The sequence below is a fragment of the Phallusia mammillata genome, chromosome 4, assembly GCF_965637545.1.
Source record: "Phallusia mammillata chromosome 4, kaPhaMamm4.hap1.1, whole genome shotgun sequence".
In the NCBI taxonomy this organism is placed as follows: domain Eukaryota; kingdom Metazoa; phylum Chordata; class Ascidiacea; order Phlebobranchia; family Ascidiidae; genus Phallusia; species Phallusia mammillata.
The window spans coordinates 14295608-14315738 of record NC_137255.1 but is presented as its reverse complement, the minus strand read 5'-3'; the positions used below and the strand labels follow the sequence as shown (position 1 = coordinate 14315738).

At 41.2% G+C, this 20131-nt stretch overlaps 1 protein-coding gene across 11 annotated transcripts in view; it reads right to left on the bottom strand.

Annotated features, from left to right (window-relative positions):
* LOC145224917 (3',5'-cyclic-AMP phosphodiesterase 4C-like) overlaps positions 1 to 20131 on the bottom strand; it is a 45040-nt gene that overhangs the window by 16800 nt on the left and 8109 nt on the right. Inside the window, exon 1 of one of the 11 annotated variants that reach the window (XM_080091534.1) lies at positions 17000 to 17623. The exons of 5 other annotated variants lie outside the window; for them this stretch is intronic. In XM_080091534.1, the coding sequence (XP_079947660.1) occupies positions 17000 to 17529 (530 nt within the window). In that variant the 5' untranslated portion in view covers positions 17530 to 17623. Of the gene's footprint in view, positions 1 to 15; positions 139 to 2541; positions 2767 to 5353; positions 6628 to 7388; positions 7767 to 11521; positions 12154 to 16999; positions 17624 to 20131 lie in introns of those variants that run through there. 5 more of the 11 variants (XM_080091535.1, XM_080091538.1, XM_080091533.1 and 2 more) reach the window with 5 other exon arrangements.

Genomic DNA, 20131 nt, shown 5'->3' with positions numbered 1-20131 from the left:
CAAACAACGTCCTACCAATTAGTCAAAATGCATTGCATAAAACATGGGTAGCTTGGGTTGCTTGGGTTGCTTGGGTTGCTTGGGTTGCTTGGGTTGCTTGGGTTGCTTGGGTTGCTTGGGTTGCTCGAGTTGTCGAGCCATTCCAAAGCATTTCAAACAAATTTCGCCATGCAGCATTGTGTCGAACACGCTTGGTTTCTCTCAGTAAACCGCAGATCAGAGTGAGCGTGACAACATCATTTCAACAAAAACGACAAAGCCTCTCTGTTTTCTCTCTTTAACTAAAAAACACAGGCACACAGCTGAACATCAGATGCGTTGACAAGAAGTCGTTCGTCACCTGAAGCGACTTCCTTTTTAGTGGAAGTCGCACACCGACGCACACAGGCTGCAATGCAAATACAAACAACTGCTGCACAACGCCCGTTCACCACGCATGGCCACCCTTACGTACAGTGCTCTACAACCTCACCACACTTCTGCGAAACTGAACTGCAATCCACCACAGGAAATAAACGCAAGCTGTGGATTAGGCAGCTTACCACACTAAGGCTGATTAAACTAATACTTAGTTTACCCTTATTGATTTTGATGCAAGTATAGTGCAATATAATATTACGGGGCAGACCGACATTTAATTATGCCACAACGACAAACCACACGCGCTAATAAACAACGCCTACTGTGTGTGCAAATGTTATGTTCAAGTCGATTGCGAGTAAATCGACAAATAGGAAGTCGTAGAGTCGAAGTTTAAGTATTTTAGCCTGTGCGAAGCCAAACAAGGCATAGTATCTGGTTCGGTAACCTTTTCCCTCGCGAACGCATCGTTTAACTGAGCAGACCTTGGAATTAAAACTAAAAATAGCAACTCGATTTGAAAGCGCATTGAACCGCTAAGCTCAACAACAAAACGCTTGCCACTAACTGCTTGGCTGTCTTGCACTTGACGTTACAAAACCTTAGTTTGCTAACACTTGCTAAAATCTTTGCAGTTTTGACTTTTCGCCGCCGTCCATGCCTACTGGCAAAACACTCTTCACGACATTTACCTACCAGCAGACTTTTTGCGACACTATTGGTACAGTGGGGAAACGTGTAACAGTTACTCGCCAGTCGTTGTCCGCTAATCGATTGGCAAACAAATTGCATCCAACAAAAGCAATCAATGAATGTGTGTCCGCTCCAAGTAACTTGTCAACAAAACACAGCACTTAAGCAAACAGCCAGGACACAAATGATAAACTGCAATCATAACCACGCATACTATATTGCTTACCTGAAAGCAGCTCTCTTGGTTTTTGGAAGAAAACTAAATAAATTCGGACTTGCCATGATGTATTGTAAGGCGTCGACAACGTAAAACAAAGGCAACATTCATGCACGACTGCGCAACCCTAAACCAGCGTGCGTTGCCAGCATTAAAAACACTCGCCCACACTCAATCACGGATAGACTTCCTCTACCGACCAATAGAGCTAGTTCCTCTCATAAAACGCATGACGATGGCAATATCACCAGCAGCAGTAATATAGCTAATGGGAATGAGCATTTAACATCGATCGTTTAGAGATAAAAAGTTCCGAAAACTAAACCGATCTTAACTGGCGGTAATAGATCATTGCAACAATCAGGTGCTTTTGATGATAATCGAGTTGTTTTTTAAAACCGTTTAATGAATTTTATCACCTAAATAATTTATCATGACGCACGAGACCCTATAAGTTGAGTACGTAACCAATTTGCACATAGCCTGTTGGTCACAAATACCACTTCCCTGCAATTTAGTTTGAAACGGTAAACAAGCCAAACTATTACCATCTCACTATCCAGCACAGAAGTGTAAATACATTTATCATGGAAGAACAATAATTCAAGGAAAGTCTGACTTGTTAGTAAATAATTTTAAATGTGCTTTGTACAATACTTTTACAAAAGCATTTGCTGGATTAGTCTAATAATGGCACAAGATACCATCGTTTAAGTCGTAAGGGGACAACAAACTACAAGGCGATATGGATCGCAAATTGAAGTTAAACCAAGAAAATATTCGCCCCAAGCAAGATACGTCCGGTGTAGGTGAAACCAAGTCAACCCGAGTGTCTATTTAAGAAGTTATTAATCAGTGGGTGGTCTATAAATACGTCACAAATGAGATCAACGCTTATCGTTCTGAATCCAAAGCAAACAACTAAATAATATAGTACGTCAATTTAACAATTGATTAAGTCTTTTAAAATAGTCAGAGCGTTTACCAATGCCAACATAAAACTGATGGGCACGCAAAGTAAAAAATGTCAAAGCAAAATATAGACACACAAGGAATTGAACTGTGCCGAGGGTGTACCCGTGCATTGAACCATGCTAAGTGGCCAAAGTAAACCGCTATGCTTATGACATGGGCACAAGCTAATGAACTATTGCAGTGCTTCCTAAAACGTTCAGGGAAAATTAAACGCCTATTAGCGACGAAGCGTAAATAGGATTAGAGGTTACTTAAACGTCTATTCAGCATCTGCTCCGTATAATGATAATACTTACTTGAATGAAAATATTCGCTTCACCTTTGGTGTCGGGGTTGATATGTTGTACACAATACTTAGTGGGGCCGGTCGCATTTTTCCTTTTGACATAATAATAAATCCCTGAAGTCCTCACCGTAAAAAACACAGGTTCCATACCATTACAAAGTCAAACACGCAAACAGGATACACCTCTACCCATCCGCTCGCCTGCGATGCACATATAAATCAAAGCTTTGTTGGCGAGAAACAAATTAATCTTGCTCGCTGTTTACGTTTGGTCTATCCAAAGCTAGTGCTTTTGCTCAGGTCGAAGGCATTATCCATGTCTAATGCTGCCACTGATTCACGAAACCTTTTCTCCTGTCAGTTATGGTAAGTGTGCCAAGGAAACGCCAACCAAAGCACACGTTCCTAACTTCTTATCGGCGTCCCGAAAGGACTTCTACCGCTGCTGAACACTATATAATTGACGAAGTCCGGCTGGCTGAATACTGCGCAACAATGACCTGCTTATGCTTCGTTTTTTTCACGCAGCCAAGTGAGTATGCATCAGTCCGGATGACTAAAGGCCATAGCTCAGTGACGCGGACGTTTGTTTGCGTCGCAAGTACGATGTAGGAAGTAATACTTCGACGCAAGTGATGCTGCCTAGATTTTCTGCACGCGCAAACGAAGAAATGCGCCCAAAGCTTATCCCGTCAGTGCAGCAACCTGTGCCACGCCTGAATGGCTGCTGGCGAACGGCTTACCGCAAGTGAATAGACGCGGCATCGCACTGGTGCCCATGCTGACTTATATGTACGCATACATAGAACGCAAAGTTTGCCCAGCGCTATTGTTTTGCCCGTCACTGCTACCTCGATGCTGGTGAATCACATGTAAAAAAGTGGTTGTACGTTTTGGTGCAATGTTGCAAAATTATAGGCCGGTATGTCAAGATTTTGATATTTCCCACAAGAAAAAAATAACATAAACTAGAAGGGTGACTTTCTGATATACTTCCATTTTATATATTCTGTACGATATTTACTATACACATCATTTGATCTACACATATGATTGTTTTTGTAAACAAAAACTAATGGGTCCCCACACGCGTGTTTGTGCGATCAAATGAAACAAATGTTGCCGTAACTTTTAGATTTGTAAGGACAAATTTTTAGCAAGCATTAACCCAACAATAAAAAAATTTTGTTCGTATTCTTTTTGCACTATTATTGTCATATAATTACAAAAACATTAAAAAAGAACGAAACAAATACTTTAATTTAATCTCTTGCTTTGACCCAGATATTGTCGTCCAAGGTCGGGTTTTAAACACATTTTTTTCTAGAAAGCTGTAACAGTTGTGTTACAGACATTTTAAATTAAAAAGCAATTTGCTACAAGTGTACACATAACAATTTGTTTTTCATTTAACTTTGTTTCGCAAAACCATTGACCTGTAGTAACCTCTCAGGGTGCACACGCCAAACGACTGTTTGACCTATTGACACCGTTTTCAATAGCACGCCGTCCTTACTGTTCAACAACGCCGTTTAACCTAATTTATACATGCCTTGAGTGTTGATTCCTAAATTTATTGCCAAAAAAAACGCTACGTTATGACGAAAGAAAGTTCTGAACTGTGTTAGTAATACCTACTAGTTGACCTTAAGTAACCCGTGGTCATGCGGCGGCCGACCTGACAACGAGTATTTAAAAAAAAACATTTATCTTGCAAAAATGTCAAGTTTATTTTTTCAACTTTATTTTGATTAACAAGTTTTGCTTGACATATACGAAGCCGAAGCACGCTTATTAGGTTTAAATCACGTCAAAGGTGTGAAACCTTTGCCAAAACTGAAAATGTGAGTGATAACTCAATAAAACAAAATAGCATTGCTGTGCAAAACAGCTGATTTCTGATCACCAAAACGACGTCTCGTAAAACGTCTGTCCGACGTCAAGCTGAGCCCTCCTGCTATCGTAAACCAGTGAGTTACACTCTTGGAACTTCTGCCTACAGTGTCTTTCTTGACCAAACGAGCGTTAGACACATTTACGTTTCGGGGGCCTGTGGATGAACCGCTGGGTAATTCGGAGTCAAACTTCTGGAGGATCAAGTTTGGATTAATAACTAACATATGTCCAAATTTGAATAAATCTGAAGCACTCTTTCTTTACCAAACGAGCGTTACAAACCAGCGTTAAAAATTTTACGTTTCGGGGGCCTGTGGGTGAACCCCTGGGTCATTCAGGGTCAAACTTCAGGAGGATCAAATTTTGGTTAATAACTAATATCTGTCCAAATTTGAATAAATTTGAAGCACTCTTTCTTGACCAAACGCATATAACAAACCATGTTTTAAAAATTTTGCATTTTGGGGGCCTGTGGGTGAACCGCTGGGTAATTCGGGGTCAAACTTCAGGAGGATCAAATTTAGATTAATAACTAACATCTGTCCAAATTTGAATAAATTTGAAGCACTCTTTCTTGACCAAATGCGTTTAACAAACCAGCGTTAGACAGAAAAAAGAAAAAAAGAAAAAAGAAAAAAAGAAAAAAAAATACGGACAAAAACAATATGTGTCCCCTTCAGGAAAGGGGACCCATAATAAAATCAATGTTATATAATCCACTCAACAGGAGGAATTCACGTGATAAACATATCGACAAGGATATAGTCATGGCAACTGGCCGTTGTGCTACACAGCGACAACTAACGGTCAGCAACCAACAACAACCAACCGCCACGTGGAGACATGTGTATGCGTTATATGAAATCAACACAAATCCAACCCGCCGCAACAACAACGCAACTGACAAACCACGTCAATGCACTTACCAAAGTCCTTTGTCTGACTCATTCAGTTGCATTTTTACCATTGAAAGAATTTGATCCTCGTCATAAGTCAAATAAAGATCGTATCCGAGTGACGTTTTGACCACTGTGATGGGCACAGGACAAAATAATAAGGTAGACTGATAATCTGACGTTGGTTCAGTTTGATAAGTCTCGTGGTAATAGGCTCCACCTTTTTGAAGATCACGACTTAGGGCATGGTTTTCCATGTAACGCAAAAGTGAGTTATAGGCCAAGGAGTTGGCGCCACTTCTTCTCGAAGCCATTTCTGGTGACGACGCGGATTTTGTCATCGATCCGCGGTCGCTGGGTTGTGTGTTCACTGTTTTTGCATGAGACGAAGTCGTACGCGGCGCAAGCGTTGAAGGTACTGAATGTCTACCTTTGGAACTGGAAGCAAAGCTGTTTGAATCATTGTCAAATGTCTGTGGCCCGTCGGGCGAATCACAATTCAAGCCAGTACGCGATGTCGTATAATTGTCTGTCAGCCTTTGCTTAATGTCGGAACCAGTGCTAATGCTTGGGCACGATTTTCTTGAAGGGGAAGAAAATGAAGATTGATCACTCGTTCTGTTTCTTCTCCAGCGACGCGATCCTTCTTGATAGCTGCTCTCTTTGTTAGAGCTTAAACTTCTACAGCGGTCTGTGTTTGACCGAAATACATCGTCATCATCGCCAATCGCGGCTAGATTGCTACCTTGTTCTCTACGTTGTCTGAATGCCTCGCGTCTTTGTGCAAGAGAGGAAAGACCATTATCCCCTACAGATTTGGAGGTTGGAGATCTTGAAGATGATGACGTTGCTGATGATAGAGATCCGAGTCCATAACGACGACTCGAGCTTCTTGAATAGTTATACGATGTCATATCACCTGAATATGTTCTAAGATTCGATCTTGATGATTTGATCATGGCTTCGTTTACGGGCAATGGCTTCAACATCGTTCCTTTGGATGGCTGTGAAGGGCTTTGAGTCAATGATGGCGGTTCGGATGATGAACTAACTCCCGAATCCAAACGACGCCTGTTGTGCTCCAACGGCATTTTTCGAGTTCAAATTTATATACTTGCAACAATTAACTACAACTGTTCACCACTTTCCAAACTTTTTCAACCTTCTTTTTAGCAAACTTACTAGCCACTAAAGTTCCATTTCAAAATTTGAATTTTTCATTTTCGAATAAAGTTCTTTGTTGCTAGTATACTGACTACGATTAAAGAGCGCCCTTGCAAACACCCAAACAATACCTCGAACCGACCGTTGCCACAACTTCTATACAGCTGGCGTTGTTTGGTGTGGGGAAAAAAGCAATCGACAGAACAAGGCCAACATCAAGCGTGTTAAACGACTCAAGGCTGTCAACACTTTAATGTCTGCCTAGTGCGCGTCCAACTGACCCAAAACATGAATGTAAACAATGGTAGTTTTGCTAAAAAGTCTCCAAATACAGAAAAATAACCTCGATATAACGGTAATATTGGCCACAATACACCTTGCTATTTTCATCTGTTAACTGTAGAAACATGGATTTTTTGGTTGATTCGACAACTTGTAAAATGTAAACGAAAAGTACCACCGAAATATGTTTTACGTGTGCATGAAATAACACATTTTCTCAACCTACCGAAAATTTTATAACCAGTCTCATACACCAAACCGACTCATGACATCACCAGTCCGACAGTGACGTGAGAATGACGTCAATACATCGTTACTGTCCGCTGAAAATCTCATTAACATATCATTAACAAAGTCGGACCCGGTTGTATTTTCCATCAACAAACCTTGTGTATTCTATCGAAAACATACACCTTTTTGTAAAACTGCTATGGTACATCTTCAGTTTGACAAAACTGAACATTTTGGTCAGTATTTATAGGCTACTTTCATTGAAAAGTTGCCTAAAATATTTTGCTATATCTGAATACCAAATCACAGTTCAAGGTTTTAAACAAATGTACCAGATGCATGTTTAAATCAAATATGTTCGCAGTACCACAAAAAGTCCACGGCTTACCGTAACCTGACTTCGGGGCTACTGGATACAACAGGAGTGTTAGGACTGCTGCACACTCTACGAACAGGGATAGGAATGGGACGTGAAGATTTGGACATAACTATCATATTTCGTTTCTGTGTGCCCATACGTTGGTTCGGCACAGACTGTTGTGGAGGTTGGGCGTGAAGCACATAATTCTTTCGCAGCGCAGTGTTGGGAGATGGAGACTTTGTTTCTCGACGGGACGAGGTGCGTCGTTTTTCCACTACAGCAAGTTGCTTTACGCCACTTGGGGTTTGGCCAGTATCGATGAACCACGACTTGGGAAAGGAAAATTCGCTGGACTGAAGCTTGCTTACATCAACAGACATATCAGGAAGACATCAAGACTAGTATATCCACAATTAATACACAACCAATCTAAAAGTTGTTTATCTTGTTTGCTATGTGGTCTGTAATGCTGCACCTGATCAAAACACAACGTATGACTGTACAGAAAAACATCAAGCCCTATAAGCTTTTAAACCTTAGTGTCACATTAAAGGACAGCCAAAATAAGGCAACCTAGGCGAGGTCAATAATCGTAAATTAAGATGCAAACAAGGAAGGGGTCGGTTATAGCCTTAAACAACGCGGCGGCGTTTATTCACCTCGAAACACGATTACGAGCTCTTTAAATACTATTTCACGATTGTGTAAATTTGTTTGCGTAGGAGCAAGGGAAAAGCCGCGATCTAGCTTATCGTTTTTTACCTCACAAAAGAGCGCGAGCACCCTTGTTGATGATTAAACAGAGCAGTGTATACGAGAGCAGGTTTTGTTGTCATACCGCCCCGTGATCTCACACCCTACTATTCAAGTGCGCCTCGCTGCTCGCCATTGACGTCATTCGGCATTTACCAAACAAATCGACGAAGCCGGTTACCACATTCACCACCTGACCCCACAATCGACCTGTTGCGAAATATTTTGTCGATAAGCGGAATTTGCTCACAGTAATTTTTGCGCCCGCGTTATGATATGACGCCAATCTATACTCTGCGAACGGAGATAGCGTATTCAAACATTTACAAAGCAGTTCTGAAACTTTTCAAGAATTTGGTATTACCTGGCTCGTCTGACATTTCACATAATGTCTTAAAGGTTCGACCAAAGGTTACTTGCCTTAAAATGCAAACAAGTTCAGCATTAACATCCAACGCTTACAAGTATTTTATGACCCGAAAAAAATCTTGATGCATTCTATGCGGAAAACCAAAAAAATATCATGTAGGTATTGCAGGTGTTTTAAATGTACCAAACCAAGGATTTGGGGCAAAACTGAATTTCGTAAAGGTATTTTATTTACCTTACTATAAACTTACTTTGTATTCTTGTCTGTTACATTCTCGAATCCTAGCATGAAAACATTTTTACGTTAATGACAATCCGTCACCTACAATGCTGACTATCTGATAGATGAGGCAGTTGCAACAACTCGCACATCTTTTCACCGCGTTTGGCTGCAATAAAACTGGTTCCAAATGGACCGCGCTTACAAACGACCGTAGCTCAACGGATGGCCGCACTTTGTTTTTAAACGAAAAACTTTCGGTAAATCATGCGGAAAGACAATGCCGATGCCCCCTATTAAGCATCTACGATGCACTTTGATAAACCTTTTTCTCTTCCTGCTTCAATAACAGGCTGTAAGCGCAGGCTTAACACCTTGCAACTTCTGGGGCTATCCATGGTATTTGTCGTACAATACAACTCTGGGCAGTGAACCATTGTTTGTTTTGACAAGTTATCTAAAGATTACAACTGATACAAGAACTGATATACACACAAGCTGACTTACTTATATGCGATCATTTCATGTATTGTGTCTGAATCTAAATCTTTCATGCAAAACATGATACTTCTGTCATACACCAAAGTTTTAATCATTGAAAACAGGTTGACGTTTAACCCAGCTAGTCAACAAACCATATCCCTGCGCTACGCCTCAATGCATATCAGTAGGGTTAACACGTCATACTTGTTTCTAGGAAACGTCCAGGGAATTACAGTTAATGCTGAAAACCAAGAAACCGATGGTTAACCGATTCAAAGCAATTGCGTTTCGATTGTTGTCGAAGTTCGGATTAATCTACATTCGAGTGATGCAGTCACGTAGGATATTTAAATTTCGACACTATGACATCGCTGCTTGATTTTCTATGTTCTTTGGTGTGCGAAAAAACTTGCACGCCTTGTGTAATTCGTTGTTCGCTTTCCTGTAACTCGTCGGCGGTCTAGGCGACCTGCCAAAGAGTCAACAATTTCCTACTGCTGTCACACAAAGTACCAGACTACAGCAGTACCATCCGCACGTTGACAAGTTACAAAGTACGATTGTCGTCCAAAAAATCACTAGGACAGTGTTCTCACCTCGCGCTGCATAAAACCCCCAATGCAAGATTTAATCACTGTTGACTTTAAACAGAGTTCCTGCCTGTCAATCATTAGTGCCTAACTTGCACGTCATGGGTTGAATTTTTTCTCTTGTGCCAAAACATCGTTCATTGCTCTTATCTTTGAATATGTTCATTATGGTTGTACGTTACTAGAACTGTCCCCCAAAACCTTTTATCTGCGTGGTATTTGCTCAACTATGCCTTAACCGGTTAGGAATAATTAGAAATAGCTTTAGCTAAGTGTAAGTACCGCACCGAGTCTAAATATATTGACGATGGGTGCCCTTTGATAAATGCTGTTTATTCAGCTCAATGGCAAACATCCACATTAAGACGACTAACTCGTGTACGCCGCTCAGTCACAATTCATTCCTCGAAACTTGTTTTCGTATTTGGGTTGCGATCATTTTCTCCCGCTCAATATGTTTTCACATGGAAGCGACGTCAAACCACTGGGCTACGACAAGCCACCTTTGTCTAATTTAGTCAAGATGGAAAACCACAACTCAGAACGCGTTATTTTGGCCTCATTAAATCCGGGCGAACACAAATGTCTAAAGTTAAAACCAACCTCAAGGTCAATCGCACACTTTTGTTTACCTGATTCGTTTCATAAATTGACAAAAATTATGAAAACTACGACAAAACCAAACATTCGCTTTGAGGTTCTGCAAGTAGTTCAAATACAGCAACATTTGTCCATACACAACATATGTTGATGTTTGTCGGTTCGCTTCACTCGCTATATTACGTGCGGTCGTAATTCTCTACAGCAATATCAACAGTGCACTGACGTGCTGGTGCACTTGTTCAATAGTAACAAGGTTTTTACAGAAGACCAATATAAATTTGATTTGCAGCCAAAAAGGGAAGCAGCGCTTAAAGAGCGATCTCTACTGGTCCCGCTTAATTCAGTTCACAAACCCAAATGAACTCGTTGTGACAAAAACATCGGGAAAAACATAATCTGCTGTACAGGAAAAACATATGGGCAATTTGATATAATGTTCCCATAGGTTTATATCCCCCGCAATGTATTTTCAAATAATAAATCAACACAATATAGCAAAATCTTTTGTTAAGGTTTCGCAGCATATCCGATTCCAATCAACAAATCGTGAATCATAAACGGAACCACCAAAGTCGAAATTCGAAGCAAGGGGAAATTGACAACTTGGCGGTGATTCATGCGTGACCCACGGTAACGTCACGTAGTGACGTACAGGAAGGCGTAACCTTGGGCTCGAACAGATCTGTGTCATAACATTTTACTGTTTCATCGTCTGCGGTTGGCGCCGGCGAGTCTGTTTCACTTACCTCAAAACACATGGGGTTGCCGAAACTGGTGTGGTGGAGTAAAATTAAATCCTAGATAGTAAGAAGATGTGAACATGAGTGCTGGGAGTAACGCTGGAAACTCAAATTGCGAAAAAAATCAACTAAACGCACGAAACCCACTTTCCCCTACAACTGCACTGGTTCGTTACGCCCTCTGACGGACACGCACAATACTTTCTTACTATGATATATTTTACATCCTAATTCACGTTTAGCACACAAACATGACTTTAATGAGAAAACTAGCGGCCCAAATAAACTTAAAAAATGACATGCTTTATTAATCAAACGTTTTGGCAAATGATAATGCCATCAAACATGACTTGTTGTATGGTTTCCTAGTGGAAATTTACACCAAGCACAAACATTACATACCATATCCAAGAGTGTCGTCGGAAGTGAGGTGGACGTGTGACCGAAAGGCGTACATGGGAAGACTTGGATAAATGGTTACTGCGAGGATCAGCACAATTACCAAGATGTCTTGAGTTTAAATACGTAAGTTCTTCGTTGATTCTATCATCGTCACTGTCGTCTCCGCTACTTTGACTAGGATAAAAATCACTGTCCCCTACCGAACCACAACCAAAGCGTTTGGTCTCACCATTTGGCTGATATGGTTCAGCGATATTACGGCGAAATCGATGGACAGTTGACAACTCGGGCGAGCAACCCAGAGGCGAAGGGGTCGTCGGCAGAGACTTTGTAGCGTTGCGCTGCTGCGGCACAGAGCATATCTTGGTTGCGCTACTTCCGTGCTGTTCTAAAGGCTCATCAATGTCGTTAAGCCGAATAGTTGGAATTACCGGTAAACTGGTTGGTATCTTGCAACAGTTTGTCTGATTTGTACAAATATTTGGCATGCTGGTCTTGAATTTGGTTGTCACATCCATTTACCAAACTCCAGTGGACTAAAGCATGGTTTCATTCACTTTGCAACCAGTTTTGTACCGTAAAATTCCTTATCTAGATAATATATTGTTAGGCTCACTATCAGAGAGCAAAAAATCTGAATATCCAAACCACTTTCAGTTAAAAAATTCCTATAACATTTCAATACAACAAACATCAGCTAGACAACAACAGCAGCATATAGAGTGTTGGCAAATTTGCGACTTTTAGCTGGCTCCAAATTAGTCATAACACGTCAGTAACATCAATCGGGTAACCTTAATTAAAGCCCAACAGCATAGGGTCAATATGGTGTCTGCTACAAATGAATCTGCCAGTTTCGTCACAAATCATTGTTCCGCAATAAAGGTTCCACCTGCTCTATCTGACTACTTATATCTCAGCCACATGAATTCACGACAGTTTATGATTGTTAAACATTTTCGCAACAGAAAAGATTACAACCCGTTAAGCGCCAAGACTGCGTGCGCAATGCCACGGAGATTGGCTTTTAATAGCGCGCTTGATCTGTCAGTGATTGGGTCGCCATGTTTCCGCATGCCGCTGGAAAATAATGCTCTATTCCACACACTCTTTGATCAAGCTAACCCTCAGCACTAAACCGCGAGGTTAAACTGTGATAACAAGCGTCATTATCTCCATACCACTCTGCGCTTCAGATAACCTGTCCTCTCTAAACACGGCCTCTTTAACCACTTGCGACCCTGAACGAAAACGGACCAAAAGGGCAATTAGTCGTTCCATTACTTGCGACGGCAGCAAGCTAAATAGGCCAGTGCACAAATTGCGACCAATCGCATCGATTACCCTTGCAAGCGCCTTTGAATTTGTGTCTGTCCCCACTGCAAAAACGAAGCTGACAGGCGAAACATTTAGCGCTATGTTCGAATAGGAGATATGATAGTAACATGTGTTTAATGTCATTTTATGACGCACTTGCGGCGAAGCAAAATTGACCACGCCACCGTGGTACATAAGGGCGTATGTAAACATGTAAAATCTAATTTAAAAAAGCCTTTTGTTTTAAACCCTACGTTCGTGCGGACTGAGGCTTTGAATCGAAAATTTATCACTGTGCAGCAACTCGCATCTTGCAAAGGCGTTGTAACAAAATTCCGCTTATCAGCACATTACACCCCACATGTTAAACCAACTGTAGGCGAGATATAAATAAACCATATTGCCACTGTACACACACTAGGTCTATTTTTAAAAGACATTGCGCATATTTGCAAGATTATATTACGTTGGATACTATGTCTTTTCAGCATAATTATTTTGGCTTGCACAAACGCTTGGGTCCCCATTGCACGTAAAAATGTTAATTTCACATGTAATTCGAACATTGGCAAAGATTCCAATTTTGACAAAGATTAGCATTTCAACATGAGAAATCACTACAAACAACGTATTCGCTTCTGCAAGTTGATTATGTACAAAAACGTGTTGATAGCAAAACGTATAAAACACGTATTACTTTGGATTAATGGAAGTAACGTGGTACCTAATGAGACAAACTAGTCACACGAAATATTTGGTACACCTACATAGCTATGTATAGCAGCTTGGTGGGGCTCACGTGGACACCCATAACGCAGGTACATGAAGCTGCATTATTCATTTTGTTCAAGCGTTTTATTATTCATTAAGAAAAAGACAGCACGCAGTTGGGCGTTTTGCATCCATTTCAATGCTTTTATTTTACTGTTTCAAAGCTGGCTGCAACTCATGTTTTGGTAGAAAACGTCACTCCCGGACGTTGCCATGTTGAGCATATCCTGCTGCAGTTACCAGCGTCAGTGAACTGGAAAAAAGGCGCTCATATGTATTGGACTCTGCCTGTCATCTTGCTACAAATCATGATTAGACTACAACAATTGAATCTTTACATATAGACACAAGCCCTTGCATTAAACTTGTTCCTGTCCGAGCTCCTACATATTGTGGAAACGTCCATATTTTAGTTGCGAAATAGTAGCACAATACATACCGGTTTTAAAATCACTGCCCTTGAAATAGGCGTCCTTTTTCTGACATACAACAGCACGTTACATAACCGCTGATTTGAACTACTCAGAAATTCTGACTATCTTACATTGACGTAAAAGTAACGCGACCAAGTCTTTTACACAACGTTGGATAACCCATGTTTTAGTCTAGTAGCAATCAATTGTTTCCGTCTTATCTTGATCTCCACCTTCCTCTGAACTGTGACTTCATTTCTATGCTCTGACCCTTAGCTTTGCTACTAGAGGCTTTCGGTGATGCTACGAGTCCACAAAATCCAATTACAGCTGCTATGACGGTGGTCGCGCAATAGTACTTAACAACCCGATTTTGCCTGCATACATTCGATGATTTTTATATTTAACGTTCGTTTACGAACACAGCGAGAACACTCAGCCTGACACGTAGACATTATAACAACAACATAGTGTTGTTTGTTAACATTACTACCCGCAGCCAGCAAGGCACGAACTGGATACAAATGCCAGGCATTGATGTCCTTCAAACTTTCGTTACGGGTTTGCACACAAACATAACTTTGGGTATGCGCACTGGCCGAAGCTATACAATTTCATTTCAAAAAGCGGCATAACTGCGCTCGGGGCATGTTCCCTCACTTCAGCGGCGACACCAATAGAGTTTAATTCGCCTGACAATCTTAGATAAGGACTCGCATTTTCTCTGCAAAGCACGGTCATTCTCGTTGCTTTTCAGCTCGAAAATAATTCTTACTGATAATGCTGGCTTCACAGTGCATAATCATCTTTACAAGTTCTATACCTTGTTTGCATCATTAACATGGAAAATCTACTCACAGAATTCATACTGATGCAGTGAAATAATCGCGTGCTGTAATCCGATCCATGCCACGACAAAGGAGGCCATTTGGACATTTTAAGGGCTGAGTGGGTTTGATATTGTTAGGAGCGAACAATGCTGAGGAACTCTGCCACAGCCCTATTTAGGTCCGCCGGCGATACCTGATACCTGATTCATTTACTTAACGAAATTTCAACTGGTTTAGTCAGTCGGAACCAAAACATAAGGGGTCTGTCATACCACGTAAACAAAAAAAAAACAGAAATATTTACTGCTGGTAGCAGTACCAAGAAAGAGTGACTGCCCCAGAGAGACTCAGCACTGACATGTTGTCACGAACTGATGGTAATAAAACTGTTGGTGGTAAGGGAGGGAATTCCAGCTTTTATTGTGGTCAAGTACTCAATCATCTACCCGCGGCACGAGGCCCAAAATAGATCGTCAACTGGACAATTCGGTAACGCGCACTGACAAAGATAAAGATTTGGACAAAGCGACCAGATCTAATATCTGTTGCAAATGAACATTCGTGTACAGCTGGCTTTTACACCGAGCCATGAAATATTTATAGCGTCGCTGAACAAGACCAGAGCTGCGCTCCAAAGAGCGAATTTAAACACCAAGCGAAGGTTTGATGATGGTATTGATGTCAGTCGAGGCGTGACGACTCGGTGTAAGTGACCCCACTCAGAGAGGATACTTGCCAAGAAAACTGCAATTTTGTCACATAGCAATAAAAAGTATTCTAGTCGTCTGCTTTTTTCGGCGCCAATAAAAAAATGAATATGGCAAAGGAGACCCAGCTATTTACGATTGCTAGAAAGTAGAAACAACATAAAACAGTGACGATGGACACATGTTGTAAGCACCACACCATGGAGACCTTTACAAGCAGTTGTCTTGGAACTACAAATTCCTGCAGTCTGCATGTATAGAATAGAAAAGCGGCTAGTAAACTTATACATATTCGCTGTGACAAAACTCGCCCACTATTAACATACCAGTTCAACTGACTCATGAATGCTGTTGCGTCATAGCTTGTCCCTGCCAAATAGCTTTCACCTAACTGTTGACTTACCTACTATTTTCCGTACATCTATATTAGTCCTTTAGATTTTTGTTTTTACAAAAAGTAAAACAGAAAACATGGCGGACTTTTAAGTGGCTTGTTGTTATTCCCACTGACTACGGGTAAAGTGGAGTCTAATTTAGAGCATTTGCAAAACTGCTGACAACTGACCCATTGTTAACTGCCTGATACATTTGCACGACCGCATAACACAACCCTGACCCCCCAAGTGCCTAAACAAACTATTACTCTCTGTCCAACTGTCAAGCGCAGCTACGAAAAGCTCGCTAGTATATCAACATACAGTGCATTATACTAATGAAAACCAATCCACAGAAGCTAGACCTTTATTTACAGCAGATGCATTGCAGCAGCGATGGATGTGGCAAAGACTGCTCGACTGCGGCAGACGAAATTAAAAACATGATGCAAAGGACTGTGACCCGCCCGAAGTTTGTAGCTGTACAATGTTCTTACCATGGCCAATTTTAGCGTGGATAATTCTCCCGTAAACCTCGAATCAAGTTTCGGCGCCTGGTTGTATTTGGCACGCAACAGCCGCAAAAAGCAGCGACAAAAACCTGTTGTTACGGACAACACATGGAGGCGTAGATTGATGTGGGCGGCAATATGATTACCTGTTTCGAGTTGTCACTTAACCTAAGCACGCTGCCAAGCGAATTTAAAACAAAATGGAAAACGGTGTATTTGCTCGATAGTCTCAAAATAATTAATAACTTGATTGCAAACTGTTTGTAGATGCTGTTTAAAACATGTGCTGCAATACCTCCGTGTTTTTCCAGCATCAAATACGAGACACTGAACACCACAGTTCCATTTACACGCATCATACGACGTAAAGTTCAAACCGAAAAGCGACACAAAGACGTCCGGCAAAACCATTACCCCCGAGAGCTCTGTAAAAGGTCTTGTACGCTCCCCATAGGTTTCAGTATATTATCTTAACATGTATAATTTCAAAAAAGTCTACAAAGCGCCTAAGTTATGTATTGTTATCTACATGTTTCGAAAATAAAATGCAGCACCTGGTTCTAGCGACAGTGAAGCGACGACTTGAATCTCCACCTCGCTTTATCATGAACCGTCGCATAGTTTGTGGCGAGACCGGGGGTGATGGACCAGGACTTGTACCGCCTTGTGGTATCAAACCGCTTCGTTGTCTTTCCTGCTGGATCTTAGCATACTGGTGCTTCTGTTCCAAACGCCGTAAAGTCCTTGGCGATAGGTGCGGCACAAAACAGCTAGGCTGCGTAGGCACGTCGTCCGGTTCTTGTATTTCCATTTTGGGATAGACGCTTGCATCGTGCGCCACATCCAACCTTGTGTCTGCATTTACCGTTGAGCTGTGACTAGAGTCCCTTTCAGGCAGCGTGTCCAACCTGTTAAATCGGCGGCTGAAGGCCGGGGACGAAAGCAAGTTGTGTCGTTCCGCTTCGCTAAAGTTCTGGGGTTTGCTTTGGCTCGTCGTGCTTAGCTGCTGAACTTTCGCTCTGCGGCTGCTTGACGTAAAGCTGAGTGGATGAAGTATGCTGAGTTTTTTCCCGCTGGCCGACATGTTTTGACAGTTGTTGCTGGGGATTTGTTTCTTTTAAGTATAGGATCTCACAGACATGGTCGATCGAAAGTCAAGCTATTGTTTACTAAGCTCTAAAGAACAAACCGTAATTTACATGAGAGTGAAAAACCAACAAATTTCCCACTTATCCCACTAATCAGCATCGAGGAGAGTAAAGTCAACACATAATTTTAATTAAAAGCTAGCCAATGGTGACTGCCCAACCTCACAAAATAAATTCTACACAATAAAGCATTCTCCCTGTTGCCTCCTTGCAAGTTAGATCGTATGTAACTCGAAACACTTGCCATAACCTCATCTGCACCACAAGTCAGTTTACAACAGTGCTGCAGACCGCAATGCGCCCGTCGTTCTAATCTAATTGTACTCCGGAACAGAGGGCTCAAGCGTCACACTGTTGATTATTTGCCAGGCCACCGAGAAGGATCTAATCAGCGAACAACGACGAAATCAATACCATCTTTCAGTGCAAAAAGCTGTCATACTGCCTTGGTTATCTGTTAGGAAGTGCTTAGTGCCGTCGTCAACTATCATAAATCACTTGTTTAGGTGTATGACCACCACGTTAGTATTACGTTTGTTGAAAATGGTTTAGAATTAGACGCACCCTGAATAATTGCACAGCCTGCCTCTCACAGGAACAGTACGTCAAAAAGTATTGATCTTTGAGAACAATAATTCTAATGCAAGCATTTCAAACAAAACGTACCCGACAAAAAAGATATTTTGATGCTTTGCACCTGTGCGGTTACGATATATATGTTAAAATTGCGAAAATAACAAGAGGGCCTATACCTGCACTATTTTATTTAAAATCTTTGGTTGAACATGCGGTTTTAACGACGACTTAAACGTGCGACTGGAACATTTCGAGCGTAACGCAAATATGGTAAATGTGGAACAAGGCCCGCTAACTGTGTGGAATAACCTCTATGCAAACTTCGGATTTGTATGTTTGCACCTCGCGAATGACAAAGAACATGTTGAACAAGATAAAATGCCAATAAACGGACGAAAGTTCTTCGCTTCAACGCTATGTTACGATACGAACAACAAAATCGTCAACTCCCTTTTACGTTGCACGGATTGATGTGTTCTGACTCATATATGATACCGCCCATGGCAAGGTTTAGGCACCAGGTTTGGTTAAAAAGCAATTAGAATTCGTAAACGAGTTTTGTTTGAGACATAAAAACGCAAATGGAAACTCTTACTATGAAACTTAAGAAACAGTAAATTTCTAAGATGCGAAAAGCATCACACGACAAAACCACCAGTCAGTAGAAATTAATATCGAGCAATGATCAATCAATACGAAACCGACGCCTCTGGCAGCAGCATACAGTTCTCGGACTACACTTGTGGGAAGTTTTGCTTTATTCTACCTGTTTCCTCAATTAATACCATCAAACATGTCAAGCACTAACATACATACATTATGGTTCGTTGGTTTATTTGTGCATCGGTGACTTGCTTTATGCTCAAGAGCGCGTTAACTTGTACTTGAGAGTGACATCTGCATTGCGACCTCTGTTGAAACACCAGGCAACGTTTAAAGCCCCCTTTTCATTCTTTGCAGTAAGGTAACAAACTCTTTCTGAATACTTATTGACTTAAATTAACAAACTGGACAAGTTTATAGGACTTTCAACCCATACATGATTTTTAACAAAACATTAGGTTGTATGCAGCCTATTCGTTGTTTAACAGCAAAAACCAATACCGCATTTTATACGGCTTCCTATGTCTGGTCAAAGCGCCTAACCCCACTTGTCTGAAACCGCATCTGCTTTTAGCTGCTGCGTTTAGTGCTTCTTACCAATACAGGTAGGCACAGCAGCGCGATCTATTTGTTTAATTAATCTTCGATTCATTAAAAATTTACGGTCTCGTCTTGCAACAACCCATTTGGTCCGAATGATGCATGATGTTCGTCAGCATCTGCGGTCCACTCTGCCAAACGCAAAAAGGTTAAGAGCGTTATTAAATTTCTTCCATTACAATGCAATGGATATGCACGCGATTACACGTCATTGGGTGTATGGTATGTTCTAAGCAAAGTTGAGTTTCTATAGCGGACATGTATAAGGCTTACATCCTGACGAGGGACATGCAACATTAAACTTTCCTGGAGAGTCATCTGAAGTCAAAGCTCGTGGAGTCTGAAACAACCTACGCTTAAAATCGATACTAAAGATGAATTATACATTAATCCGATGAAATCGAGCCCCAACAAAAAAAATTCGAGCACTTTATTTGGAATTTGTATTGACATTGCTGGCGCATTCCAATAGTCTGTGCCATTATCGTCAAGTCGTAAACGTAAACGCTTCACCTGCCTGAACCTAAGGCGCTACTGCCTTACTTAAATAGCCTATAGGCTAGTACACTAAATATCTTACGATTGCTTCACAACAACTTGCTTTAAAGGTCTAATAAGAACTATGAGCAGAATGAATGATCATCGGCCCTGATATTTCACACGTCTGTACCAATTCAGCTAATGGTATATTTACTATAGTGATGTTACCCAAGATAGAAATACCACCCTAGATCCGCTCAAAAGGGTACCGAAAACGGT